The sequence below is a fragment of the Mercenaria mercenaria genome, chromosome 4, assembly GCF_021730395.1.
Source record: "Mercenaria mercenaria strain notata chromosome 4, MADL_Memer_1, whole genome shotgun sequence".
In the NCBI taxonomy this organism is placed as follows: domain Eukaryota; kingdom Metazoa; phylum Mollusca; class Bivalvia; order Venerida; family Veneridae; genus Mercenaria; species Mercenaria mercenaria.
Window position 1 is genome coordinate 5,873,673 of NC_069364.1, and position 27,092 is coordinate 5,900,764.

Sequence of the window (27,092 nt, forward strand, 5' to 3'; positions counted from 1 at the left end):
TTACTTTGTAGGGGTTGAATCAAAAAGATTTACGCACGTTCCCTGCCGTTAACCCAACGCACAGTTCTAATTAGAATACTGTCCCGGTCAGGATAATTTACTTCCGTGTTTGGGGAGATTCGGATAACTTTGGACTTGTTCAAAGAAATATTGGCAGAGATAATGATTTTTGCCAGGGAAATGTAATAGGTAAACAAATGCATTTTAATTATTTTTGTCAGCAATTTGTCTGTGATAGTTTAGGAACGTGGCTATTGCCAAACCATTATAATCGCTTAGTTTAGATAGCTGTTGAGTAAAATTAGACATGACAATGTTTATTTGTAACAAATTGATGACATCTATTTTTAGTTATTTGGAATCCATGAGTAAATAGTTATTTATAGTTTATTTCACTAACTTCCTTAGTTTGCTGTTTGCAATTTCATAGGTAAGTCGTAATTATATCAGTTATTCTATTTAACATGGATTTTCAGGGTTTTTTTTAATTATTTTGTACATTTTTTGATGTTTTGACATCTCCCTAATTCACATTTCATGAGTACTTAATCTGTTAATTGTGAAAAAAAGTCATCCACTTTCTATTTCACATATATATATACACTAATCCAAAGGACTAATATTAGTCACTGTAAGACGTTGTCCCAGAGTGGAACCTGTACACAAATGGAAGAAGAAGTATAACACTTCTTCTTCTAATTATTACACTTCATAACTTTGACATGTCATATTAATATAGTCACAGTTGGGACCTCCTAATACTCTGCCACTGTTTTTATGTATATAGCCAGAATTGCGATATTCACAGGGATCAACACTAACATTGACCAGTCTCCTTACCTTCGGATAGTATATAAGAAAAAAAAATTGCATCCATTCTCAAGGCTACCCTATTTCACGATGATCTGCCTTGTTTCATTGCAAAATATTGAGAAAATCGGGAGAAATCAGCATTTATTACAGGTCACCCGGTTCTAAAAATATGCGAAATTTAGCCCTGTGCAAGCAAAATCCTCAGATTTTATTACATTGTTCATATAATTTTGATTCAAGATCCATTTAATCGTTAAGATTATTGGTATTTTCAATCAGAAACATGCTAATTTCAATAATATTTAGACATTTGCAGTGCTAAAATGTGAGAAAATGCACTTACTATGTCCTAAAATCGACCAAAATAGGACCATCTTATCGAAAACTGGGTATAAATTCCAAAAGTACAAAAAATTTAAGAGTTTTTAGCCATTTGTCACCATTTTACATCATTTAGAATAGATTAATGGCCTTTTCATTGATTTTCGAGGAGTTTGGCAAAAACCCATGTATTGCCCTTTATAGGTTGAACACCACTAAATCCAGCTGTTCTTTATTTTATATAAAATCCACTCACTTTAAAACGTTTTTTTGACATTTTCTAGCATATCAGATTTTCAGAGACTTATATTCCCATAAAGAACTATGTCACTACTTTAGAAAAACAAAAAGAAAAGGGGGTGTTATCTTTTATATAGGAAAACTACAGTTCGTTAAATACAACCCGCTAAATTTACTCCTTTTCGCTTCGTTCAGTTTCTCATTTCAAAACATTAGATTCTTACGCCGCCATTTTTACATAGCATGTGATAGGAACATGCCAATTTCAATAGAATGCTAAGTGATACATACTGAAACGCGATAGAGTAAAAGAAAACACTACGCTTTTGAGAAAAGGCGCAAGGAAAGGGAGAAAGATTAGCACTATTTATATTTGGACTACTTGTGACTAGACCAGCGGAGGCTTACGTTTGATTTGGTAGTGATCTGTTTTCAGGGGGACCATGCAGTAAATCCTGAAAGTTGACCAGTCCTCTGGACCACAATAAATACAGAAGTTGTCAATCTTTATTTAAGAAACCTGCATTTATAAGAAGACATGATGGTTTAATTGCTGAAATTTTCTGTAAAGCATTTTTAGCTCATCTGATTTTTTGAGAGAAAAAAAGATGAGTTATTGTCATCACTTGATCGGCGTCTGCATTGCCTGGTTAAGTTTTAAGTTTAGGTCTGCTTTTCTCCTAAACTATCAAAGGTATTGCTTTGAAACTTGGAACACTTGTTCACCATCAATAGCTGACCCTGTACACCAAGAAATATAACTCCATCCTGCTTTTTGCAAGAATTATGGCCCCTTTTGGACTTAGAAAATATCAGATTTCTTGGTTAAGTTTTATGTTTAGATCGGGGTTTTTTCCTAAACTATCAAAGATATTGCTTTGAAACTTGCAACTGTTGTTCACCATAATATGCTGACCCTATGCAGCAAGGAACATAACTCCATTCTGCTTTTTGCAAGAATTATGGCCCCTTTTGGACTTAAAAAATCTGATTTCTTGGTTAAGTTTTATGTTTAGGTCAGCTTTTCTCCTAAACTATCCAACGTATTGTTTTGAAACTTGCAGCACTTGTTCACCATCAATAGCTGACCCTGTACAACAAGAAACATAACTCCATCCTGCTTTTTGCAAGATTTATGGCCCCTTTTGGACTTAGAAAATATCAGATTTCTTGTTAAGTTTATTAGGCAACTTTCTCTTAATATCAAGCATGCTTTGAACTGCAACCTGTCACCACATAAGCTTCCTGTACATCAAACATAACTCATCGCTTTTGCATAATTAGCCCTTTGACTAGAAATCAGCTGTGAGATTTGTTATCAGCTTTTCATAAACTACAAAGCTATTGCTAAACTGCAACAGTTTTTCACCATCATAAGCGGACGCTGTACATCAAGAAACATAACTTTATCCTGCTTTTTGCAAGAATGATGGCCTATTTTAGACTTAGAAAATCATGGGTAGGACAATATTTCTATTATACCAAAAAAATCAGATGAGCGTCAGCACCCGCACCCGCATGGCAGTGCTCTTGTTTAAGTTACAATACAAAAAATGCATCGTAGTATCATGAAAGACACAAAATTACAATGTATGCTTGTAAGTGAAAACAAGATTATTTAATATTAGATAACTGAAACACCAAATATTATAATTTTGTTAATAGATTGTGAGGATCATCTACATTTACAGTGCTCGCTAGACTTTATTTAAAAGTTGGTGTTCCTTTATTTCACTAGGAACAAATAGTAAGTGTCTACCCCTGATTCAGAGATGTGGTATTTCATTAATTGTAATTATGTAGGTGATTCTATTGTTTTCATTTTCTTTCTGAGAAAAATATATTTATTATCTAATCAGTTCATTTTTTTTAAATGAAAAAAAACTTGAGTGAGCATTAAATTATCAGCTGTGATGGTTTTACACAATTTTTTAGTTCATAGAGAGTAATATGTAATTGTGAGAAATATTATTGCATGTACTAGTAACTGTAAAAAGGTATAATAAGAGACACTTAAACATCATCGTCATTTTCAGTAACCTCTAGATGAGAATATGCACAGTTTAGTTGATTTTTTTACAGCAGGATTTGGCAGTTATCTGTATCATTGAATACTGGGTGCAAGAACAGTAAAAGCAATTTCAGCCATGTAATGCCAATTTTTCAAAATTCTAGGTGATTCTTTACAGGATTTCTGGATCAGCCCTTATCTCATAAATTGGTACACAAAACGTTTTTGTACGACATGTATTCTGCCTTCAGCAGAATAACAAAATGGACATTTACCATCATTGCACATGTATTATAGCATGTCATGATGTGTAAATTCTTGCGAAATGTTTTTTTTTAATACATAAATTTTGAACAAGATTTTGTTTCGTTTAAACTTACATTTTTTTTAGATTAAAGTGGAATTATGCGCATTTTTCAAGTTAAAATCCAGCTGAAATAGATGTGTGTGTAAAAAGAGTGGAGGAAATTATAGCTTTTAACCCAATATACCAAACTCTTCCTGTTACCAGTATGAAATAATAAGCTTCCAAATACTGGGGCAGTCTTTTTAAGAAAAGTCAAACTGCATGCAGGAGTTGCTTCCCTTCAACTTCAGAAATCTCTACCTATATGTAAGGGAGATGACTGTGTAGAAGATTGAAGAAAAGAACTATTATTTTCATAGTACAATTTCTTAATTTCTAAAGCATCAACTTCAAATACTTAAGCGGCATTATCGATAATTTAACACATTTAAATGCACAGCATTGCTTTTATAAAACATTCACCAAAAACACACTATGTGCAGTAAGATGCGCATAATGCCAATTTAAGTAGAAAAATTTTAAGTTTCTCCCAAAAAATCATTTTCAAGAGTATCTGACTACTAATATCTTTACTTAAAAGTTAGATTTTTTTACTTGAAGTTGAAACTCCGTTTCCAGATAAGCGCAATTCGACACTGCATGTGTTGCTGTAGCTTCATAGATATAATTACATGTAAATATGACAGCAGGGTTTTTTCTAGCTAATTTGGGAACATAGCCTATACCCCCAAAATTGGGAATTTTGACGTGTAAATGTTCCAAATTGGGAAATATGTAGTCCCATAGGATATAGTAAGGATGTGTTTAAGTACTTTCTCATACACTTGTTTCACATTATACAACCTCTTTAACATACTTCCATTACAAAATTGTCCATAATTTGCTCAATATTTGTGCAGTTTTGATGAAATTTTTTTCAGAATGTAGATTGGGAATTTTTGCAGTCATTTTGGGAAAAAAACATACTTTTTGGCATTGGGAATATAGCTGAAATAACGGCTATAAAAACAGCCGGAAAAAAACCCTGGACAGGTTACTGGTATACATTTTGAGAGAAATAAGCAACTTGAAATGCATTTTGTTCATAGTTTTTATTTACTTTATATTATAATCATGTCATTTTATAGGGAACAAATTTTACTTCAGCACAAATTTGAGATGAACGTATCTATAGGAATTTGACTGATGGGACTTCAGATTTACTTCAGTACAACTAAAGTCAAAGTACATGTATACTGAATTTGACTTACCAGTAAATGATGTACATACATAAATAAGAAATTTTGGTGGGACATGAAAGTTTCTTCGGGATAGCCCAAATTTGTAGATAAGCAAGTTCAGGATATCGAGTTTCAACTGTAATTACATTTTAAATGTGTATGGCAAAATTCAGTGTTCTTAAACTTTAAACTTCACATTCTGATCAAAATGAAAAATGAAATCCAGTGCAACTAATACCTGTACAAGTATGAAATCTCAGTCTTGCTCTTCATAATTATGCATCATTTAGCATTAATTTGGGGAAAAACGTATGTTCATATACAATGATACTATGTATTTGTTGCAGGTTAAGTGACGTTTAAAGAAGTTTACCAAAATAAAGACAAAGTTTATTACTGATCAACATGAATTTTGGGTCGGACTATGTTTATTTGTATGAGCAGCCGAGTTTTGAATACATATCAGATGAAGAGTTAGAAGGGGGTATGAATGTCAGGTAAGTTCAAATTTTATATGTTTAATAATATCATCCCAACTATTGGCCATGCCAATAATTTCTTACAGTCATTGCTGCTGTGTGAATTATATTTATTTTGACATGTTGCTGTGTCAATATGGTAAAATCAAAACTACATAACAGAAACAAATCTTTCTTTTATTCTGACCATTCAAACCATCAAACATTATTATACTGCACCGAAGGCAGAGGGATATTGTTTTTGTGTTGTCAATCCGGCAGGTCCGAAATTGAAAATGCTTGTATAATTCAAAAAGTAATTCAGCTAGAATCATAAACCTAACATAATTATTAGTTAGCACTTGACTATATACAAATTATTTAAGCTCAGTTATGAAGCATGTTTCTATTACTGTGACTGTCAAGTCTGATTCCGGTGACTAACCAGTCCCTCCCCATGTGGAGGTGTGCAGTCGGACTCTGCATTTTCACTATGTCTCTGTTATTACCAAAGGGATTTGATTCAGACTTGAAATGGTTATTCTTCATCATCACCCACATCATATGACACAAGGGCCGTAACTCTTGCACCAATATTTCATGAATTTCTGCTTTACTTTGATGCACTTTTAATATATACTTAATGACTATAATTCAAACTTAAATTAGTTCTTCCCCAACATCATTCACATCATATGACACAAGATTCATAACTCTGATGCAAATATTTCATGAATTATGTCCACTTTTTACTTAAAATTTCATCTGCTTTTTCACTCTATCTCTGTTGTTGCTAGATACATTTGACTCAAGTTGTTGTCTAAAACTGGCATCCATGTTGGTGTCATTGTATTATTAATCATTCCAGTGATAGCTCCAGCTTTTCCAGATGTGCCCTTTTTCACTATCCAGCATTGAAACAGTTGAGCGTTCTGTCTCCCTATTTGTTTATTCTTATAAATGATAATGTAAAATCAGTTAATTCCATTGACATTAAATTGCAGACAAAATGGATGGATTTCAAACTTTCAGGATAATAATTGGGAATTTCACTGGCTCAGGATAAAATTTGATTGTTTAAACTTAACCACGAAGTCCGCAAAAATGTGTCATTGTTTGGAGTTTAGATGCAAAGGAATTATATCACAAGGGTGTGGGAAGATATATGAAAATAAGTCCATGAAAATGAGCCCCCCACAAATATTATTGATTTCACAATATTTTCTTACATAATTTCAGTGATTCTGACTCGGACTCACCAGATGAAGAAGATGCTGACAGAGAAGGTACATGTAATTAACATTTAGCCTGCTGGTGGCAAGTGAATAAGCCTTTGCGACCATGCGCAAACCTCAGGTTCCTATTTCAAAGGTCAAAGTCACACTTGGAGGTCAAAGGTTAAATTCAATAATGATTTTGTCCTGAGCATTTCTTCTTCATGCATGGAGGGATTTTGATGTAACTTGGTACAAATGTTCACAACCATGTGACGGAGTGTCTTGCGCAAGAACCAGGACCCTAGGTCTAAGGTCAAGGGCACACTTAGAGGTCAAAGGTCAGATACAAGAATGACTTTGTCCGGAGCATTTCTTTTTCCTGCATGGAGGGATTTTGATGTAACTTGGCACAATTGTTCACCATCATGAGACAGAGTGTCAGGTGCAAGAAGCTGGAATTACTTCCCTTTGTTGTTACTATAAATAGCTTATATTGTAACTTTTTTATTACTGGTCATAGGGAAAAATCAGGACAACTTTTCTGTAGTACAATATGCATGTTAAATCCAATTTTGAGGTGTATTTTGACCTATCTCTGCTGGTAAGGATTTTTGTGTGGACTAAGATTTTTTTAAAGATTTACTTCCCTTTGTTGTTACTGTAAATTACTTATATTTTAACTTTTTGCAATCATTTTTTATTAGCTCACCTGTCACATAGTGACAAGGTGAGCTTTTGTGATCACGCTTCGTCCGTCGTCTGTGCGTCCGTCCGTCCATCAACAATTTCTTGTCTGCACGATAGATCATAGTGGTTTCATTTATGATTTTATTTTAACCAAACTTGCACACAACCTTTATCACCATAACATCTCGGTTCCTTTATTGAACTGGCCAGATCCCATTATGGGTTCCAGAGTTATGGCCCCTGAAAGGGCCAAAATTAGCTATTTTGACCTTGTCTGCACAATAGCAGCTTCATTTATGATTTGAATTTAATCAAACTTGCACAAAACTTGTGTCACCATAAGATCTTGGTCCCTTTCTTGAACTGGCCAGATCCCATAATGGGTTACAGAGTTATGGCCCCTGAAAGGGCCAAAATTAGCTTTTTTGACCATGTCTGCACAACAGCAGCTTCATTTATAATTTTATTTTAACCAAACTTGCACACAACTTGTATCACCATAAGATCTCGGTTCCTTTCTTGAAATGGCCAGATTCCTTTATGGGTTTTAGAGTTATGGCCCCTGAAAGGACCAGAATTAGCTATTTTGGCTTTTGCAGCCATATAGAGACTTCATTTATGGTTTGATTTGATACAAACTTCCAGAATATCTTCAACAACAATAAATCTTGGATTCCATGACGAACCTGTCAGATCCAATCATAGGTTCCAGAGTTATTTTATATCTTGTTACCTCCCCTGATTGTAATCAAAATGGATTTATATCAGTAAGTACTTATAGAACTTATTTGAAATTTCATTATTGTCATTAGTTGGACTGAGACAATCAGGGTAGATAACTATGGACTGATTTTATGTCAAATTACCTCCCTTTATTTCAAATTAGAATTGGTATATCTCCATTACTAATTAAAATACTGATCTGAAATTTCATTTATGTCAACAGATGAACTTGGACAATCAGTGAAGATACATATTGACTGAATTTATGACAGATTACCTCCTTTATTATTTATCTAAATGAATACACCTTAGCAGCTTCTAATGAGATTGGTTTGAAACGATCATATCATTTTGAGCAATAGTACTCAGGTGAGTGACACAGGGCCATCATGGCCCTCTTGTTTGGCATAAATGTTTGCCTCAATGAGACAGGGTGTCATGTGCAACTCCTAGTCCGTTTGACAGCTGGCGGGCTCGATATGTTGCCCGTGGGCATCTAGTAGAAATTTAGCAGGGTTAAGTATAACTTATGGTATGGGCCATAATGGGTATGACTGGGCTAATTTTGGTGACTCATAGGTAAAGAAAGACATACCTTACTGCTTCAATTAACTTTCTACCTAGGACACCATCTAGAAATAAGTCCGAAAATTTGTGGTTCTGCCAAATTGTCACCTGTTTACATGTTTTTTTAACAATTTAATAAATTTGATGCTTGGTATCTTAATGTGTTGTTAGAATTGTTACAGGCATATAACTTATAAGAACTCTTGGGACTTTAATTATCAGGACCTGATTTTGACAGAAGTAGTATAAAACTTTGAATATTTTAAACATTAAATTTCTATCAATATAGTTTATATATATATCTACAAAAAATGTTAGGTGTAAAAGCCAGTGGTCAGTTTTATTTAAGCAACACTTTATTTACTTGTCATATATATTCTGTTACAGATTTACTTAAGGAAGAAAAAATAGGAAAAAAGTCTCAAATAAAATTCATTGACAAAAATCACATTAACCACCATGAAACAAAGTTTCTTAATGAAATAAAATGCTGGTATAGTAAGTTTCAGTTATAGATGAAAAAAATAATTACCTCATATATTCTAAACCTTCTTTATAGGGATTACTTCTTACTATGTTTTTCAATGAAATTTGCATTTAGCAACTGAGATCAAAATTGTCCTTAGTCGTTCTACAAGTTGAATGAGTGTTGCATTCTGTTTATTCACTTTCAGGGGCTGTGTTGTTTTCTGGAACAGTCCCACCTCCACCACCAGCCCAAGCTGTTAGTTCTATGAGTGGTGCAAACCTATTTGGGGCGCGGATACATGTAGACTCGGCACCTGCAGCCCCACCACCACCCAGGCTACCAATACAGATGGTTCCTAAAAGCAAGCCAAAGTCTCACTGGAGAATGAAGGATACAGGTTTGTCTGACGATTACATACTGTATATTTTTCGACAGTCCTGTAAAATTTCTTTCATGACATCATCATTTTGTCTAGGACTGCAATTGTTCATATGATTACAATGATTTGATAATATGGTCTAGTCAGATAGTGTTACAAAACTATGGAAATATGAATGTTTACATGCTGTATAATGTTAAAAGGTAAAGGTAAAGTTTCTTGTTTAATGTGGGTTGTCGATGAAAGTTCCCACTTGGAAAGGATGGAACACCTTATTTCCAGCCAAGCCCACAGCAGGCATCATATTTACCTCCCCGGCATCCAGTCTAGGCCGATACTGCTGGAAACAGTACCAGTTTAAATAAATCACCTAGCACTGAACACAAGTCGGGGTATCAGTTTCAACCGGGAATCAAACCGGAATCAGACTGCTGGCGTTGTAGTCCAATCTGCAAACCACTGCACCACAGACTCCCTATGTTAACAAAGAAAATAACAAAAAATCAAGAAGGAAAGTCCAGGACAAGCCACATTCAAAGACTGCAGCTGCCCATAAAGCACTAGACATGTCACATGATATTTTGTGAATCAGTTTCTGCTTTTAATTTTAGTATTCAGCATTAATTTGGAAAGCTAAGTGGTTGCATTTCATTTCTTAAGTGCTTTTTGCTGATGAAAATGAAATAAATATACAAACAAAAACATCAGTCATTGTTTAAGGACAACCAGTGTTCATACATGACCAGATACTTAAAACACATTTTGAATGAAAAGGAAGTGCTGTATTCACCAGACACAGGATGTATCTTTAGATTAATTAACAGAAAATATGTCATTAGATTTTTACTCTTTTAGCATTCTCACTTTCAGCTCGCGAAACTGCAGGCCCCATACCTCAGAGCCATAGGCGTGTAAGACAAGGGGACACAAATATTGTGACAGTGAAGTTTGACAAACTGATAGCACCAAGTAACATGCACGCTGGAGATCCTCAGAATTGTTCAAGTTGTGGTGCCATTTTATCAAAGATCAGCAAGCTAGATATTCTGGCAGATGAAAAGGTGGGCATAATTTATCTTTTCAATTTTTCTTTCTGTCGCTGTCTTTTCCAGTCCCCCATCATGTCATATCTCCATATACCACATTCACTCCTTCCACGGATGAGAGGGATTATACATTTAGGAAAGGGTTTGGAACTGACTTGTTTTGAAGACTTAATTTGGTTTGACTAGTGTCAGCTATTCATATGTTGTTACCAGTAGTTTTTTTTTAGCATTTAACATTATTTAAAGAATATTTCAGTTATATTTGTGTACAGTTAACCTTAGCCAATCAATAAAAAATTTACTTGTTCCCTACAAATAACAGTGACAAATTTCCCACTCAGATCACAGGTAGAGATGTACATTTGTAATTGGAGCCATTTAAGGCATTATATTATAAATAAACTACATGGAAACTTGACAGATAAACATATACCGGTATTATTTTTAGCTTAACTATTCTTCGAGCTAGTCGACTCACCCTGGCGTCAGTGTTGGCGTCAGCGTCACACCTTGATTAAAGTTTTGCATGTAAGTCCATATGGCTATCATTTTAACATATAGCATATGAAACTTAATTCCCATAGCTCTGACATGTATTTTGCCCAAATTATGCCTCCTTTTGGACTTCTGGTTAAATTTTACATGCAAGTATCTGTCTAATGCAGATATTGAATTGAAACTTCACATGTGTCTTCGGGGTTGTGAAACTAGGTGATAGCATCAAGTCACATTACTCTGACATGCAAATTGGTCAAATTATGCCCCCTTTTGGACTTAGAAAATTCTGGTTAAAGTTTTGCATGCAAGATACTATCACCAAAACTAATGCAGGTATTGAAATGAAACTTCACGTGTGCCTTCGGGGTTATGAAACTAGGTGACCGCATCAAGTCCCATTACTCTGACATGCAATTTGGTCAAATTATGCCCCCTTTTGGACTTAGAAAATCCTGGTTAAAGTTTTGCATGCAAGTACATATGGCCATCATTTAAAAGCAAATTGCTTTAAAACTTATTTTTTCTTTTTCTATGTCAATAACCAACCTCACTGAGTCAAGTCCCATAACTCTGACCTGAATTTTGGCCAAATTATGCCCTCCCCCTCCTTTGGACTTAGAAAATTCCTGGTTAAAGTTTTGCATGCAATTACATTTAGCTATTACAGCTATTACTTAAAGGCATATAGATTTGAAACTTATTTTAAGCTCACCTGTCACAAAGTGACAAGGTGAGCTTTTGTGATCGCGCGGTGTCCGTCGTCAGTCGTCCGTCCGTGCGTGCGTGCATCCGTAAACTTTTGCTTGTGACCACTCTAGAGGTCACATTTTTCATGGGATCTTTATGAAAGTTGGTCAGAATGTTTATCTTGATGATATCTAGGTCAAGTTCGAAACTGGATCACGTGCCTTCAAAAACTAGGTCAGTAGGTCTAAAAATAGAAAAACCTTGTGACCTCTCTAGAGGCCATATATTTCACAAGATCTTCATGAAAATTGGTCAGAATGTTCACCTTGATGATATCTAGGTCAAGTTCGAAACTGGGTCACATGCCATCAAAAACTAGGTCAGTAGGTCTAAAAATAGAAAAACCTTGTGACCTCTCTAGAGGCCATTCATCATGATGATATCTAGGTCAAGTTCGAAACTGGGTCACGTGCCATCAAAAACTAGGTCAGTAGGTCAGATAATAGAAAAACCTTGTGATCTCTCTAAAGGCCATATTTTTCATGGGATCTGTATGAAAGTTGGTCTGAATGTTCATCTTGATAATATCTAGGTCAAGTTCGGAACAGGGTCATGTGCGGTCAAAAACTAGGTCAGTAGGTCTAAAAATAGAAAAACCTTGTGACCTCTCTAGAGGCCATACTTGTGAATGGATCTCCATAAAAATTGGTCAGAGTGTTCATCTTGATGATATCTAGTTCAAGTTTGAAACTGGGTCACGTGCCTTAAAAAACTAGGTCAGTAGGTCAAATAATAAAAAAACCTTTTGACCTCTCTAGAGGCCATACTTTTCATGGGATCTGTATGAAAGTTGGTCTGAATGCTCATCTTGATGATATCTAGGTCAGGTTCGAAACTGGGTCAACTGCGGTCAAAAACTAGGTCAGTAGGTCTAAAATTATTAAAATCTTTTGACCTCTCTAGAGGCCGTATTTTTCAATGGATCTTCATGAAAATTGATCTGAATGTTCACCTTGATGATATCTAGGTCAGTTTCGAAACAGGGTCACGTGCGGTCAAAAACTAGGCCAGAAGGTATAAAAATAGAAAAACCTTGAGACCTCTCTAGAGGCCATATTTTTCATGAGATCTTCATGAAAATTAGTGAGAATGTTCACCTTGATGATATCTAGGTAAAATTCAAAACAGGGTCACGTACCTTCAAAAACTAGGCCAATAGGTCAAATAGTAGAAAAACCTTGTGACCTCTCTAGAGACCATATTTTTCAATGGATCTTCTTGAAAATTGGTCAGAATTTTTATCTTGATAATATCTAGGTCAAATTCAAAACTGGGTCACATAAGCTCAAAAATTAGGTCACTATGTCAAATAATAGAAAAAACGACGTCATACTCAAAACTGGGTCATGTGGGAAGAGGTGAGCGATTCAGGACCATCATGGTCCTCTTGTTTCTTTTTCTAGATCAATTACCAACCTCACTTTGTCAAGTCACATAACTCTGACATGTATTTGGTCAGTTTATGCAACAATTCGAATAGTCGAGCACTGGCTGTCATACGGACAGCTTTTGTTTATATATCAAATATTCTTTTAGTTATACTCCCGGAAGGGCGAGCATATAGTTGCCACTTTGTCCATCCGTCACAATTTTGTGCAGAGTATAACTTGAAAGGTATTAACGGTATTTGATTGAAACTTCACATAATCATAGAGGCCATTAAGAATCAAAACTCTGCCTTGCCTAGTTTTTTAATTATCTCCCTTTATTATACAAAATAAGGCTTGTTCAGAGCATAACTTGAATAGTATTAATGGCATTTCATTGAAACTTCACAAAATGATAGAGGTCATTGACATTTGTTCGTCCTTCCATCCATCACACTTTTGTTCGGCCTATAACTTGAAAAGTATTAATGGCATTCGATTGAAACTTCACATAAGCATAGAGGCCATTGACATTTGTCCATCCTTCCATTCGTCTGTCCGTCCATCACACTTTTGTTCGGAGTTGACTTGAAAAGTATTAATGGCATTTGATTGAAACTTCACATAATCATAGAGGTTATTGAGACAAAGTGCAATGTCAGAGAATCTTAACTCTACCTTACCTAATTTTTTAATTATCTCCCTTTATTATACAAAATAAGGCTTGTCTGGAGCATTACTTGAGGTTTCTAAAACGTTTTTCCCCATATTGTGACAAGCACATGCATCGTGGAGCATCATTCGGTTTTACAGATTCCTTATTTCATTTTAATGTCATTGTACATGTGTTAAAAAAATTAAAATTTCTGTTGGATTTTTTGGTAAGGTGTGGACATGTGAATACTGTGAGACAAGAAATGTTGTTGATATTGAAGAAGAGGAAATACCTCGGGAACCAGATGTCACATTCATGTTGGAACCAGCACTCTCTACAACTGCTAGTGGACCTACGGGCCTAGATGAGTCACTTGTTATTTTCTGTGTGGATGTGTCTGGAAGTATGTGTGTAACCACAGAGGTGAGTGTAATCTGTCTTGTTAGATAAATGGATTGGTAACTTGTTATTAAATAGTATATTTTCATCATAAGTAATTGAGTTACATGTTACTATTAACTGATGTGCAGGCTGATCTTGGTCTGCACTGGTCGCAAAGGCAGAATCACTTGCCGCAAGCAGGCTAAGGGTTAACATATATATATGGTGAAAACATATTTTCTTCTAGATAAATCAAAAGATTTGTTTATGTTTTGTACAGATGAGAAGCACAGATTATGTCGAGTAAACGTTACATTTTAACTGTTTCATCTTCTTTGTGGTTTACTTACAGTTTAGGAATCCAGCAAATAATTTAGTCTGTTTTATAAAAGTTGATATTTGTAATGCCTATTTTGAAAAGTCATTCATAACTTTGACAGAAACACCTTTTCAATGTTATAGTAACTGTTATGAAAATTTTCTTCTTGAAAAATGTCTTTTACCCTCTGAAACATTAAAATAATTATGGGAATTCATTAATTGACCCATTTATTTTCCATTTATTGTCTAGAAAAGTGTTTTAATTTTTGATTTTCAATGGGACAAAATTAAAACATTGTTCTACTCCGATTTCTTGCTCTATTGAGAGTATCTGTAGTGGGTAGATGCCAAGACATGATTTTGTTTCATATTCATTTATCATGTGATTGTTCCATCTGTGCCAGATTTTATTTAGAACAATCTGAACACAGTCTGGACATTCCAGAGCATTGTTCTGTTTATCTCGATTGGCTTAGAATTCATGCAGAGAACTAGAAATTCTCAGTAGAATGTTCCCTTGATTTGCCAACAGGTGCCAGGTCATATTGAGCTCAGAGGTGCTTCAGGTTTACGACGTGCTCAGGCCTTAAATCGGGAACGTGCCGACCAGTACCTACCACGTCAGCGCAGGAATGTCACCTACATATCGAGACTTCAGTCAGTACAAGCAGCTATTGATCACCAGCTACAGGAGATGGCCAGAGAGTATCCAAACAGACGGGTTGCCCTTGTCACATTTAGTAATGAGGTACATATACATGTTGTTTGTAATGAGGCTCATATTTATGCTTGTATGTAATTAGGTACATGTGCATGCTTTTTTGAAATGAGGTACGTATGTAATGAAATGATTAACACCGTGGTAACCTAGTTGTAGAGCACCCTCTTTGAATGCAGGAGATCAAGGGTTCACTCCATAGCCATGTCATTCTATGACATAAAAATGGTACTAGTAGCTTCTTCACTTGGTGCTCTGCATTACGATAGCTCTAGGACTGGTCAGCCCAGTATCAGTATAATTTGAATGGGTGGGGAATCATGCCAAGTGTCTACGGCCTGATATACCAGTGAGGCAGTACTGTAGAGTTGGGCATTGCTCACTGCTACAAGTAAACACCATCATTTATATGACTTGTTGATTACGACGCTAAACCGCAACAGACATATGTAATGTGTTGGCACAGGTTGATGTCGTTTTCAGATACATTTTAGTTCTGTAACAGCTTTCAGCTAACCTACCCAGTGTTCCTAGATTAAGTACTAGCATGATCTATTTCTAAGGAGACATACCTGTTTAATACAAAGAACATTTCACTCTGCCAATGGAAAGAGGATTATAAGCAAAAAAAGCTTCAGTGCTTTGAAATCTGCATTTAAATCTTGGCATCCATTTTTAATCAAGAGGAAAAAAAGCTTAACACTGCTTAAAATTCTGCTTTGTAGTTACAAAAATAAAAACATTCTTTTGTACAAAACTGCAAACTATTGCTTAAATACTTTATGGTTATCTGATATACAGGTGACAGTGATAGGAGATGGTAAGGTTGATCCTGTTGCTATTGCTGGAGATAAACTTGGTAACCAAGATACGCTGAAGACACTGGCAAAGGAGCAGCCCTTCCCAGAAGCCATTAAAAACACACGACAGCAATTGGGTCAAAAACTGTTTGAGTAAGTCTGTGTTTTATATGAGGTCTGTCATAGTTAACAACTGTGAAATCATTAATTATTGCAGGAGACTAATTTTCATAGATTTCATTGTTGTATCAGTTCATAATACTAAATTTGGTGGAATAAACAAAGTTCTTTGTTTAGTACAATTAAGGTATTCAGAGAAAGCCCATTGTCAACAGAAAAATTGATGGAATAATTTTAGTGTCTGGCATATGTGTAAAACATCAATTTGTAGGTCTGTCAATGCTATACAAAATGTGATTTCATTTCTTCCCTACATTTCATATTCAAGAATAATATATGTAGGAGAAACATGTTTTAACTAATTTTGATACATCAAATAGGCTACATTTGTACTTGGAGTATTACAGTCAAAACTTTGTCTGCTCAAACTGGGATAATTCAGACACCATCCTTCCCTCTTACTTATTGCCATGTCCCAGCAAATTCCCTGTATAATGTAAATTATGGTACTCGATGGCCTGAACTACAAATAAACAAATTTTGACAGTCCCGGCAAGTTTGAGTTAACGAAGTTTGACTGTATATCTTTTTGATTCTAATATGTCATACATTCAAAACAGTAGATCAGATACTGTGAAATCATCAATATTCCTAGGGGAATAATATTCACAGATTTTGAGGTTGATTCAGTCCATGAAATTTAATACAAACAAACAACTCCCATTCATTTTATATACAAAGTCATCTCCCTATGAAATACCTGTTTTAACTAAAACTGCAAAATTTCATGCCCATTAAATCAAACTAATTCAAAGTATGGTAGCACTTTCTCTGTGGTGTTGCCATTCAGGTGTATTATTTAAAATAAACATGACTTGTCATACTAGAATATGAAATACATCTTTGCCTCTGCATTTGTGCTCCACAGAATATTATCTTTGAATTAGATGAGTAGAAAAGTAATGTGATATTTTACCTTATGTACAGTATCTATAACTGTTATTAACACTTGACTTCTTATTGTTATTGTAGTTTGGAGGAGTGTGGTCCTACAGCTCTAGGACCTGCCCTGCTGGTCTCAGCAACTATGGCCTCCAAGGTTCGAGGGTCTAAGGTGATACTGTGTACAGATGGACTGGCTAATGTAGGGATGGGCAAACTGGATAATCACAAGAATGACCAGGAACTGGAAGATGCTATCAAATTTTATGAGGAAATTGCTGATAATGCTTCGGAGAATGGGTAACTCTTCTATTATTTCACCAGAAAATGGGAGGAAATTTAAGCATTTTGCTTTTAAAACATTAAAACATTCCATTCTAGAGGATTTTTATTAGCTTAATTTCACAGATGAACAAGCTTGATGTGCAGATGACCTTTAAGGAAGGATTATTTTCTGTGAATATTTTTACTGCAGTTATGGCCCTTTCACTGGTAAGAAATCAAAACTACCTGACTCACAAACAGAAATAAAAGTGAAAGTTTGTTGACCAGTCTGTAGAAATTTTATGTTTTATTTCAGAGTTTCTATATCTGTGATAACTATCAAGGGCACTGACTGTAAACTTGTGGAGATTGGAAAAATGGCAGACAAAACAGGAGGGCAGGTATTGTAACTTTCTTTAATTTTTAAAACATTTCCTTTGACAAAAGTAGAACTGTTTGTACTGTTAAATTGTTGTTGGAACATTTTATTTAAAGATTAACATTTTAAATGAATTATATTGAAAACCCTTCAGCATTTACATAATCTGCAAGTTTCAGTTACAAAAAATGTATTTTCTTATAAATGATAATGTAGTTGTGGAGCATCATAATTTGTTCTTGAAGTTATAGATTTCACGACTTTGACAATTGCTTGTATAATTTCTTACTTTGGCCCAAGTATTGCACCATGAAATGATTCACATCTTCAGTAATAGCCCCGCTCTAGAAGTATGTACTATTTTATATCTTGGAAGAGGTCTTGGCCTGATAATTTATTTGTGCAAATTTTAGACAATAAAAAATATCATTTAGTCAATGTGTCTTTATTTTTATCTAGGTGAACATAGTTGATCCACTGAAGCTTACCCAAGAGTTTAGCACTATCCTTGCAAACAAAATCATTGCTACAAATGTTGTTGCCACATTCATTCTGCATAAAGAGTTGTAAGTATTAATCTTGTTATTTTCTTGGATAAATATTATTGCCAAAGCTGTATCATTACGAGCAAGGGGTCTCTATGTCTCTCGACATATTTAAAAATACCATCAGCTATAGGTGGCCTCTATATGAAAGTTTTCACTATATAGCTGTCCTAGTTTTTCAAAGTTTTGAATGGAAGAACATATGAGCCGTGCCATGGGAAAACCAACATAGTGGCTTTGCGACCAGCATGGATCCAGACCAGCCTGCGCATCTGCGCAGTCTGGTCAGGATCCATGCTGTTCGCTAACGGTTTCTCTAATTGCTATAGGTTTTGAAAGCGAACAGCATGGATCCTGACCAGACTGCGCGGATGCGCAGGCTGGTCTGGATCCATGCTGGTCGCAAACCCACTATGTTGGTTTTCTCATGGCACGGCTCATATGTTTATTGTAGTCTTTGATCACAGTTAACCTTACAGTGTGTTTATTGTAGGTTTTTCTTCTATGAGGAGTCAGAAGAGTCTAAGGTTGTTAAAACCATTGGTAATGTAACAGCAGACACAGAGATATCCTTTGAGTATGGTGTACGCACGAAGACAAAGGACGCTGATAAACGTTTGTACAATTTAAATTTTAATTTACATTAAGACTTGAGGCTTTTCACAGGATCTCTCCTTTTTAGAATGTAAACAGCCGCTTGATTTGTGCATAAGTCATATTTAAGACCTAGCAGTTAATTTTCGTTTGTCAGTAAATACAGCACAGGTAAATGAGACCAGACATACTATATATACATTTTGTTGAACAGTTTTTATAAAACTTCCATTGATTTCTGAAAATGGCAATTTAAATAGTTGTATGGTACCATAATTGCTTGTGAAAATAGTTTCAAAATACATTTCCAGTCTACTTCTTACCCATGCTTGCTACTGATAAATCTATTGCAAGAGTTTCTAACGATTTGTTGTGCACCCCATTTTCCACCCCAAAACTTTGGGGAGGGCCTTTAGATATTCAGTATGTGAAGTTGTGCCTGTTGTTTTAATTGGGATTTCACATAGCCAGACCAGAGTTATGGCCCTTGATTAAGAAAAAATATGCATACAGTGACAGGGATTGGCGGCATAAGTTTGCTATGGATCCACATCTAGTTTGTGCTTTTTCTGAAAAAGTTATATTCTACCAGATGCTGTCTTTACACTTTATTAAAAATTTAGAGAAGATGAAAGTTTGTTTGCTCTAGTATTAGAAAAAAAAATGAATATCAATGTAAAAAATAAATGCTTTTTGATTATAACAGTACTTACAAGTTAAATGCATATTTTTTTATTGGATTTAACATTACACTGACGCAGTAAGCAGTCTTAGTCATTTTGCCAGAGGCCCCACCGTATAAGATTTTTTATTACAGCCGAAACTGAAAGTAGAACAGGAGACAAGGAGGAGGCAAAAAGTGAAGGAGCGAAACAAGAGGAGAAAATGGAGGTTGATGCTAGTGGTTCACAGGAGGGTAATAAAACTACAGAAAATACTGACATTGAGATGGAAGATAACAGACAGGTTATACATGATGAAGAAAAACAAGGTGCTGATGGAAAAGGTCAGAAAACAGAAACTGCAACTTCTTCTGGTGAATCTATGACTGAAGGAGCAGATCCTTTTAGTACAGCTGGGACATCTACAGGGCCACAGGCAGATGAGGGCCGTAAAGAATTACCGTTTCAACTACAGATTGTTTATACAGATACAGAAGGAGCGAAAGCATTAAGGGTCATCACACAAACCAAACCTATCACAAGAGATCGTAGGAAGGCTGAGAGAAGTAAGTTATTGCATACATTTTATTTACAGTGTTTATGAATTACCTGATGGGTGTTCCGTGGAGCACTTGTGTCCTCTACTGGCCTTACCACTGGGAGGAAAACTAGAAGAAGGAAGAAGTACATGTACTAACTTATTGATTTTTAAACAATTAAGGAGCGATATATGACCATTTTGTGTCGGTTCGCCGTAAAACCCAACTAACCAATTAAGGAATACTCATAAAATGTCGTTCTTCAAAATACCTGTCTTTTAAAGGTAGCTGATACTTCTTCCTGCCTGTTCCAAGTCATAACTCCTCAAAATGACTAGGGTTCTTAAACTTATGAGTGTTAGTGCTCACACAGCGGCTGTTCAAATAACAGACTCTCTTGCATCACATTATAGTGCATCCTTTCCACGGGCAGCAACAGATAAAATGCTTGTTTCTCTATATCTATATATGTATATATCTATATACACTTATGTGAAGTAGATCTATGTACACAATTGTAGCCAATCAGTGGTTGTGAATTTTAGAGATGTAATTATTCACATTTTACCATTACAGATGCTAAAGTGGATGTATTAGCTAGGCATACAGCAATGACCGCAGCAAAAATGGCCCAAGACGGCATGTACACAATGTCCAGAGAGAGGGCACTCATGAACCAGAGAGTAGCTTGGAGACACACAAGGTATACTTATCAGGTTTCCGGATAGTAGGATACATAAACTCATAGCTCCATATCGACACATTTTCAAATTCTGTGAAAGTCCAATAAAATATATGAGCCGTGCCATGAGAATATCAACATAGTGGGTTTGCGACCAGCATGGATCCAGACCAGCCTGCGCATCCGCGCAGTCTGGTCAGGATCCATGCTGTTCGCTAATGGTTTCTCTAATTGCAGTAGGCTTTAAAAGCGAACAGCATGGATCCTGACCAGACTGTGCGGATGCGCAGGCTGGTCTGGATCCATGCTGGTCGCAAACCACTATGTTGGTTTTCCCATGGCACGGCTCAATTATATTTTGTGATGGGAAGATCATGATGTTTATTAACAAGGTCTCCAAGAATACCTGTAGTGAAGGTGTACTCAGGTGTACTTCTAATGTCAGATTTTTTTCTAGCTTTCAATCTGGTATTTATTTTGTAAACAGAATGAGCCATCATTTACATTGCCACACTCATTATTTCTTCCTCTGTATGAAATTTATTAATATCATTTCTCTAGTCAAAGAAATATACTGAATGAGGCTCACAATGGTCTGTGAAATAAAAATTCGAAAAAAGTAACTTGATTCAGTCAGGTGCCCAGTGGCTTTTGTTTCCATCATTAAATGTTAATTTATTGTTGTTAACTGTCATTCTTGCTGGGGAAACATGTCCTGCCATATAAGCAGTGCTGGTAAACCATTGATATGCCAGTGGCATAAATGTTAGTGATGGTTACCATGACAACACCCAGAATGCAGCTTTTCTTAGATTCTGTAGGTTTCTGCCAACAGGTCAAACATTTAATCCTTGTTTGGCCACCATTGACCAGAGACATTTCTTCTTCAGTTGCTTGACCTTCATGTCAGCTTCATGCTAGGATATATAGTAACTTAGAATTTGGCTTCTGTTTAAATTTGTATGTTATTCAAATTCAGGGAAGATGATGCAAAAAGCAAAGAAAGCAGGCCAGCATACAAGAAAGCCTTTGGCAAGATTAAATCCATGGAGAATTATTTGGCTTTACGTCAAAAGTCAGAAAGGTCGACTCACGGACGCACGTACAGTGATGATGAAGATGAGGTGGAGGAGTATGATGTGCCACTTGCAAAATGTTCTTCTGCGAGTAGGAGTAAAGGAAAATCCAAATCTTTTCTGTCAAAGTTAAGAAAGGTAATTCAAAAGCAGTATTATTCATTAAAAAAAAAGTAAATATTTTTTGGGGCCTTCACAAACTTGATAACAACTCAACCAACTTTAAATTATGCTGATTTTGATATACTTATCTTCTAATTATACCTCTACCATACCTTGTATGAGGGGTGGTATGGGTGGGGGGAAGCTATTTAAGACAAGTTAAAAAAACAGGTCCCATGACTCTGACTTTTGTTTTGACAAAATTATCTGCCTTTTTTCAATATTTTTAAACAATTTCATGCATTTGATTGAAATGTTCACACAAGCATTTGAAATCATAATGTAAGTTTACACACAAAATTCTATAGCTCTGCATTTTTATTTAGAAAATGTGACAAAATTGATGTTGTCTTTGAACATCACTGAAACAAATGAAAGTATTGCATTCAAAACTGGTGGAAAGGGTTGTAAATGAAGTTTGTTTATCAGGTACTATAACTATGACTTGTTTGGACAAAATTAATTCCCTTTTTTTACTTTGAAAATGGCATAAAAATGACATTGATATTTCTTACACCTGTCCATGCATTTCACAGGAACATATACTAACCTTTAAAATCATATTGTTAGTTTACACAATGACTTCCATAACTTTTCCTTTGATTTTGACAAAATTATTCCTTCTTTAATATAAAAAAATACAGCATAATTTTAAAATTCTGAACCAAATCTCTAAAACCAACAAACATAATTGAACACCAAAACAGGTTTAAAGGATCATAGGGGAAGTTCATGTACAGGGTCCCAAAGTTCAGACTTTAATTTTGACAAAATTACTTCCCTTCTTGCAATTAGTATTGTTTATTACCATTATAACCTTTTCAAACAAGGCTATCAAGGCTCTAGTTTTATACAGAAATCCTTCTTTGTCTGCAATCTTGCTATTAGTCTTTAACAAGAATGATTTGCTCTTAAAAATCACCTTGCATTAAATACCCGATTATGAAATATAGTGATAGTTACAGTTTAGTAGTTTATCATTGGTGAAGTGTTTGTATGTAAAGTCTGATAATGTTTTTCATGATAGATTATAACTTATTTCTTACTTTAAATCATGTTTACAGAAACGCTCCGAGACAACGGAGGATGCTGGGGCAGCACTTGTTTTCAAAGGGAAAAATGCCAGGGCGTTCTTTGAAGATTCTGATGAGGAGACCCCAAAATAGAGAGATAGTTAACAAAAGACACGGACATTATACTTTGACATTATGTGGCTGATTATCAGTTCTAAGTTCCCTATTGACATTTAGATTTTTGTTAACTTTGTCAATTTCTCACAGATTATATTACAACAATACACAATGTATATTATTCCAAATTTCACTGCGAGAGATCTCTGGTTAAAGCAGAAGTCCAAATTGATGTGGTAATTTACAGTGTAAATGTTTGCTCTTTTGTGTTTGGGTTGGGAAGTTAATGTCATAAGGTTAAGAAATCGAGTGGGTGTTTATTAATGTTGGGAAATTCAACAGCTGTATAAAGAATTTATATTTATAATAAAGGCCAAGGGGTCAAACATTTTAAAAGCACAGCTGATTTTATATCATTTGTTATTAAAAACCAAGATTTTTAAAACGCTGCTATGTTTGACTTCTATATTCTTGCAAATTAGAGAAAATTTTGGGTTAGAAAAATAAAAAAAGAATCAGAAAATTTGAAGTACTTACATTTGTTAATAACTGTAAATAAAAAGTAAATACAAGAGTATTTCAGTAAGTTCTAAATCAAAATTCCTAAACAAATATAGAAGTAACCTTCTATTATATGCAGTAAGTAATTTTGATATAGATGTTATTTTCTATTATATTCATTTCAACACAGACATTAATTAAAATCACACTCGTAGTAGGTAAAATATGCTACAAGCTATCTATTACCCTACTATGTTGAGGAATGTTGATATAGACGTTATTTTCTGTAATATTAACCCTTAGCCTGCTAAATTTCTAAAATGGACTGGTCCATCATTCAATTTGGGCAATACCATTTATTATTCAAAGGGGTGTTCACTGAAAATTTACTGACTGAATAGCGAACAGTGCAGACCATGATCAGACTGCACGGATGTGCAGGCTGATCTTGGTCTGCACTGTTCGCAAAGGCAGCATCACATGCCGCCAGCAGGCTAAAGGTTAATTCTGTTTAGGAGTTTCAACATAGATGATACCTTTTATTATAATTTTAAAGGTATTTCAATATAGAAGTCACCTTACCTAGTTACCGTATATTCTCTTATGAACACCTTTATTATTTTCAATACTCCATATTTACCATGAAAACAAACATTCCTATCTAGATTTGGGTTTTCCCATCAGTTAATTTTAACTTAATTAATTAATAAATTAATTGTCTTGCTCATTTACCATAATGCATTATTCATAGTGGGCATCTATATAAAAGTAACTATAAAGCCATCCTAAATTTCTTTAATAATGTGGTGCTTTAAACAATATTTCAGTTTCTTTGTATGTAAATATTATTGTGTTTTGTTGAGACTGTGGATTAATATGTTAGCTTTAGCTTTGTAAATAAGGAAAGTTCTGTGGAATACATTATTGTCTTTAGTGTTTTGTTATGTAAGTAAACTATCACAAATCCATAAAACTGCTTGCTGAAAAAATTAGCAATTTGTTTTGTTAAAGGTATCATTTTATTGTATGAACACATTATTATGTTTTGTTACAGCTTTTGTGATCATTTTGTTGCCATGTCACACATTCTTGAAGGAGTCCAGTACATTTAGTTTTGTTTGCTGTTGTTGTTAGACTGCTGTGAAATGGTTGCCTATTTTTTATCATTATTTGAATTTCATGAATTTTATCCAGCATCAGAGATGTCTGTATGTCTGTCAGTGTGATTTGTGTCCAGTCTGTGATCTTCTACATAATTATCTTCAGTGGAATGCTCATCTCCTCAGTGAAGATTGCAGAGCATGGGTTTCCAGTTTGCACCAACCCAAAGTCAGGGTCACAGCTGAAGGCCAATGTTGGAGACTTAGATTTCATGGCTGGTCTTTTTTACATCCTTAACTACTTGAAGAATATTTATGGAACTTTGGTTGAATACTTCATCATCAAGGTGAGGTGCAGAACTCATGGACTCTAGCCGAAGCAATTGAGCATGCTTTATCATTCAGTTAACCCAAACTTTTATCTTCCATAATGCTAGTTATAGCAAATACTATATGCAAATAAAACCACTTTCATAAACATTGCACAGTTGCACAATGTCTGTCCGTAAAGTCTTTTGAGAAAATATCTTCTCCAAAGCAATACCTTACGCAGCTGACAAATACCGGTACATATTCAGTGGGTGGATAAGAATTCAACAAATGTGCTTTATATTCCAGTTGTGTTTTTATTAACTTTCTAAGGAAAGCCATGTATGGCAGTAATTATTGGACTACTTGTTTTCTGTTTCTATACCACTGGATTAATGTGATCATCTGTTATATATTTTCTGCTATCTTTAAAAAGATTTTTTATGCACTGGCAATTGGAAAATGGTATCCAGTGGAATGTTCATAGATGTTTGATAACAATGGATTTTTATAAGCTGTATTCCATTATAAGCCTTTTATATAAATAATCATACAAAAATACTGTGTAACCCGTTATGCTACATATGTATGTATGTATGTATTAGAAAGCTCAGAGAAAATCAATACAGAATGAAATGAGAGTGCAAGAGTTAACTTAAAGATATGGTAACTATTCAGCTCATGTGGTGGGAGGCAGGAAAATCTCCGGGTGCCCCTCTTGGCATTATTTAAAGTACAGGCAGGCACCTGGGTAGAACTGCTGACCAAAAAGAAGCTAGATCTTTGGCCTTTTCAGTTCATTCAATGGCTGCCCATGGACAGTATATAACCCTTTTGTTTTGTTAGTCAGTATGCCAAAGGTCAAAGTCACAGTAACCTTTAGACTAAAAAGGAATTACATACAGAGAACAAACAGCTCTTTTAAGGCTTTGAAAAGAAGCACAATAAAATTAACACAATACTTTTCTGGTGTACCTGCATCCATTGTTCAATTTTTATACCCCGGGCATATAACAAAATAAAACTATTCGTCTGTTTGTCCATCCATTCAAACCAGTTTGCCTGCAACCCACATTAATGACCCGATTTAGTTCATACTCACACTCAACAATTCTTTCAGCAAGACCTACAAACTGACCTATATATAGATGACCCTGACCCTCATATGACCGTCTTCAAACTTAAAACTTTGATAAAATACATTTTTGATCCTGCAGCCAACATAAATTGCCCCATTTAGTTTATACTCGCACTAAACAAACCTTGTGGCAAGACCTACAAACTGACCAATGTATAGATGACTTTGATCTTCATATAGTTTTAACCTTTAAACTTAAAACCTCAAAAAAAAACATCTTTGGTCATACACTTCAAAAAAAAAAAAGTTTATTTCATATAACTCTCAGTTTGTACATATACAAAGACAATACATTTATATAACATGATACATGGAGGGCAAAGATAAAACTTTATCAAAAGATGAATGCGATTATGGTAACTCAGATGTACGCTATGACATTATTGATGCTGCGGTCTTTTTTGGTCATAATTAATAGTCGTATCTGTAGAAGTGTTAAATATTATAGATCGTGTTTAGTGACATAATATTACCTTAAATGAAGCGTGTAATCAGATTCGGCGTGTCCTATATATAGATGACCCTGACCCTCATATGACCTTCATCTTCAAACTTTGATAAAATACATTTTTGGTCCTGCAGCCAACATAAATTGCCCCATTTAGTTTATACTCGCACTCAACAAACCTTGTGGCAAGACCTACAAACTGACCAATGTATAGATGACTTTGATCTTCATATAGTTTTCACCTTTAAACTTAAAACCTCAAAAAAAAAAAAACATCTTTGGTCATACACTCGAGAGCAGGATTTTGCATTTTGAAAATGCAGTTCCTTGTTATACAATTATTATATTTATTTAAGTTTTTTATATTTTTATACAATGAAATAATTGTTGTTGATTTCGGATGATAACCTATGTTGCACCTTGTAAATATTTTTTTATTTGTAAATTGTGGATTACATGTATATCTATTAAGAGTTTTCATGGAAATGATATTTAATGTTAATATGTAAGTATGTTAATATTTTGAAAACCTTCAAATAAAGTTTTGTGGTTAAAA

The 27,092-nt window shown here is 34.8% G+C and overlaps 2 protein-coding genes across 5 annotated transcripts in view; one reads left to right on the forward strand and one right to left on the reverse strand.

Annotated features, from left to right (window-relative positions):
• LOC123550897 (uncharacterized) overlaps positions 1–129 on the reverse strand; it is a 49,175-nt gene extending 49,046 nt beyond the window's left edge. Inside the window, exon 1 of one of the 3 annotated variants that reach the window (XM_053540258.1) lies at positions 38–129. The gene's annotated coding sequence lies outside the window, so the exon portion shown is untranslated. Of the gene's footprint in view, positions 1–4 lie in introns of all 3 variants that reach the window. The other 2 variants (XM_045339372.2, XM_053540259.1) reach the window with 2 other exon arrangements.
• On the forward strand, positions 81–27,092 carry LOC123552632 (uncharacterized). Of its 2 annotated transcripts, none has more exons than XM_053540264.1 (16): positions 81–189; positions 5,260–5,409; positions 6,610–6,656; positions 9,239–9,430; positions 10,283–10,473; positions 13,957–14,148; positions 14,960–15,175; positions 15,947–16,098; positions 17,098–17,307; positions 17,588–17,672; positions 18,110–18,216; positions 18,689–18,810; positions 19,607–20,017; positions 20,567–20,693; positions 21,652–21,886; positions 22,975–27,092. In XM_053540264.1, exons 2-16 carry the CDS (start codon positions 5,318–5,320, stop codon positions 23,074–23,076), a joined length of 2,481 nt encoding a protein of 826 aa, XP_053396239.1. In that variant the 5' UTR covers positions 81–189; positions 5,260–5,317; the 3' UTR covers positions 23,077–27,092. The 2 variants fall into 2 exon arrangements, with proteins under 2 accessions (XP_053396239.1, XP_053396238.1); XM_053540263.1 differs by lacking the exon at positions 81–189 and adding an exon at positions 274–430.

What these genes read in the sequence shown, in the direction of transcription:
- LOC123552632 (XM_053540264.1), top strand. Translation starts at nt 5,318, where the DNA reads ATGAATTTTGGGTCGGACTATGTTTATTTGTATGAGCAGCCGAGTTTT. An exon ending in CTGGAGAATGAAGGATACAG is followed by an intron (nt 9,431 to 10,282) that starts GTTTGTCTGACG and finishes TCTCACTTTCAG; the next exon opens with CTCGCGAAACTGCAGGCCCC. An exon ending in GTAGCTTGGAGACACACAAG is followed by an intron (nt 20,694 to 21,651) that starts GTATACTTATCA and finishes ATTCAAATTCAG; the next exon opens with GGAAGATGATGCAAAAAGCA.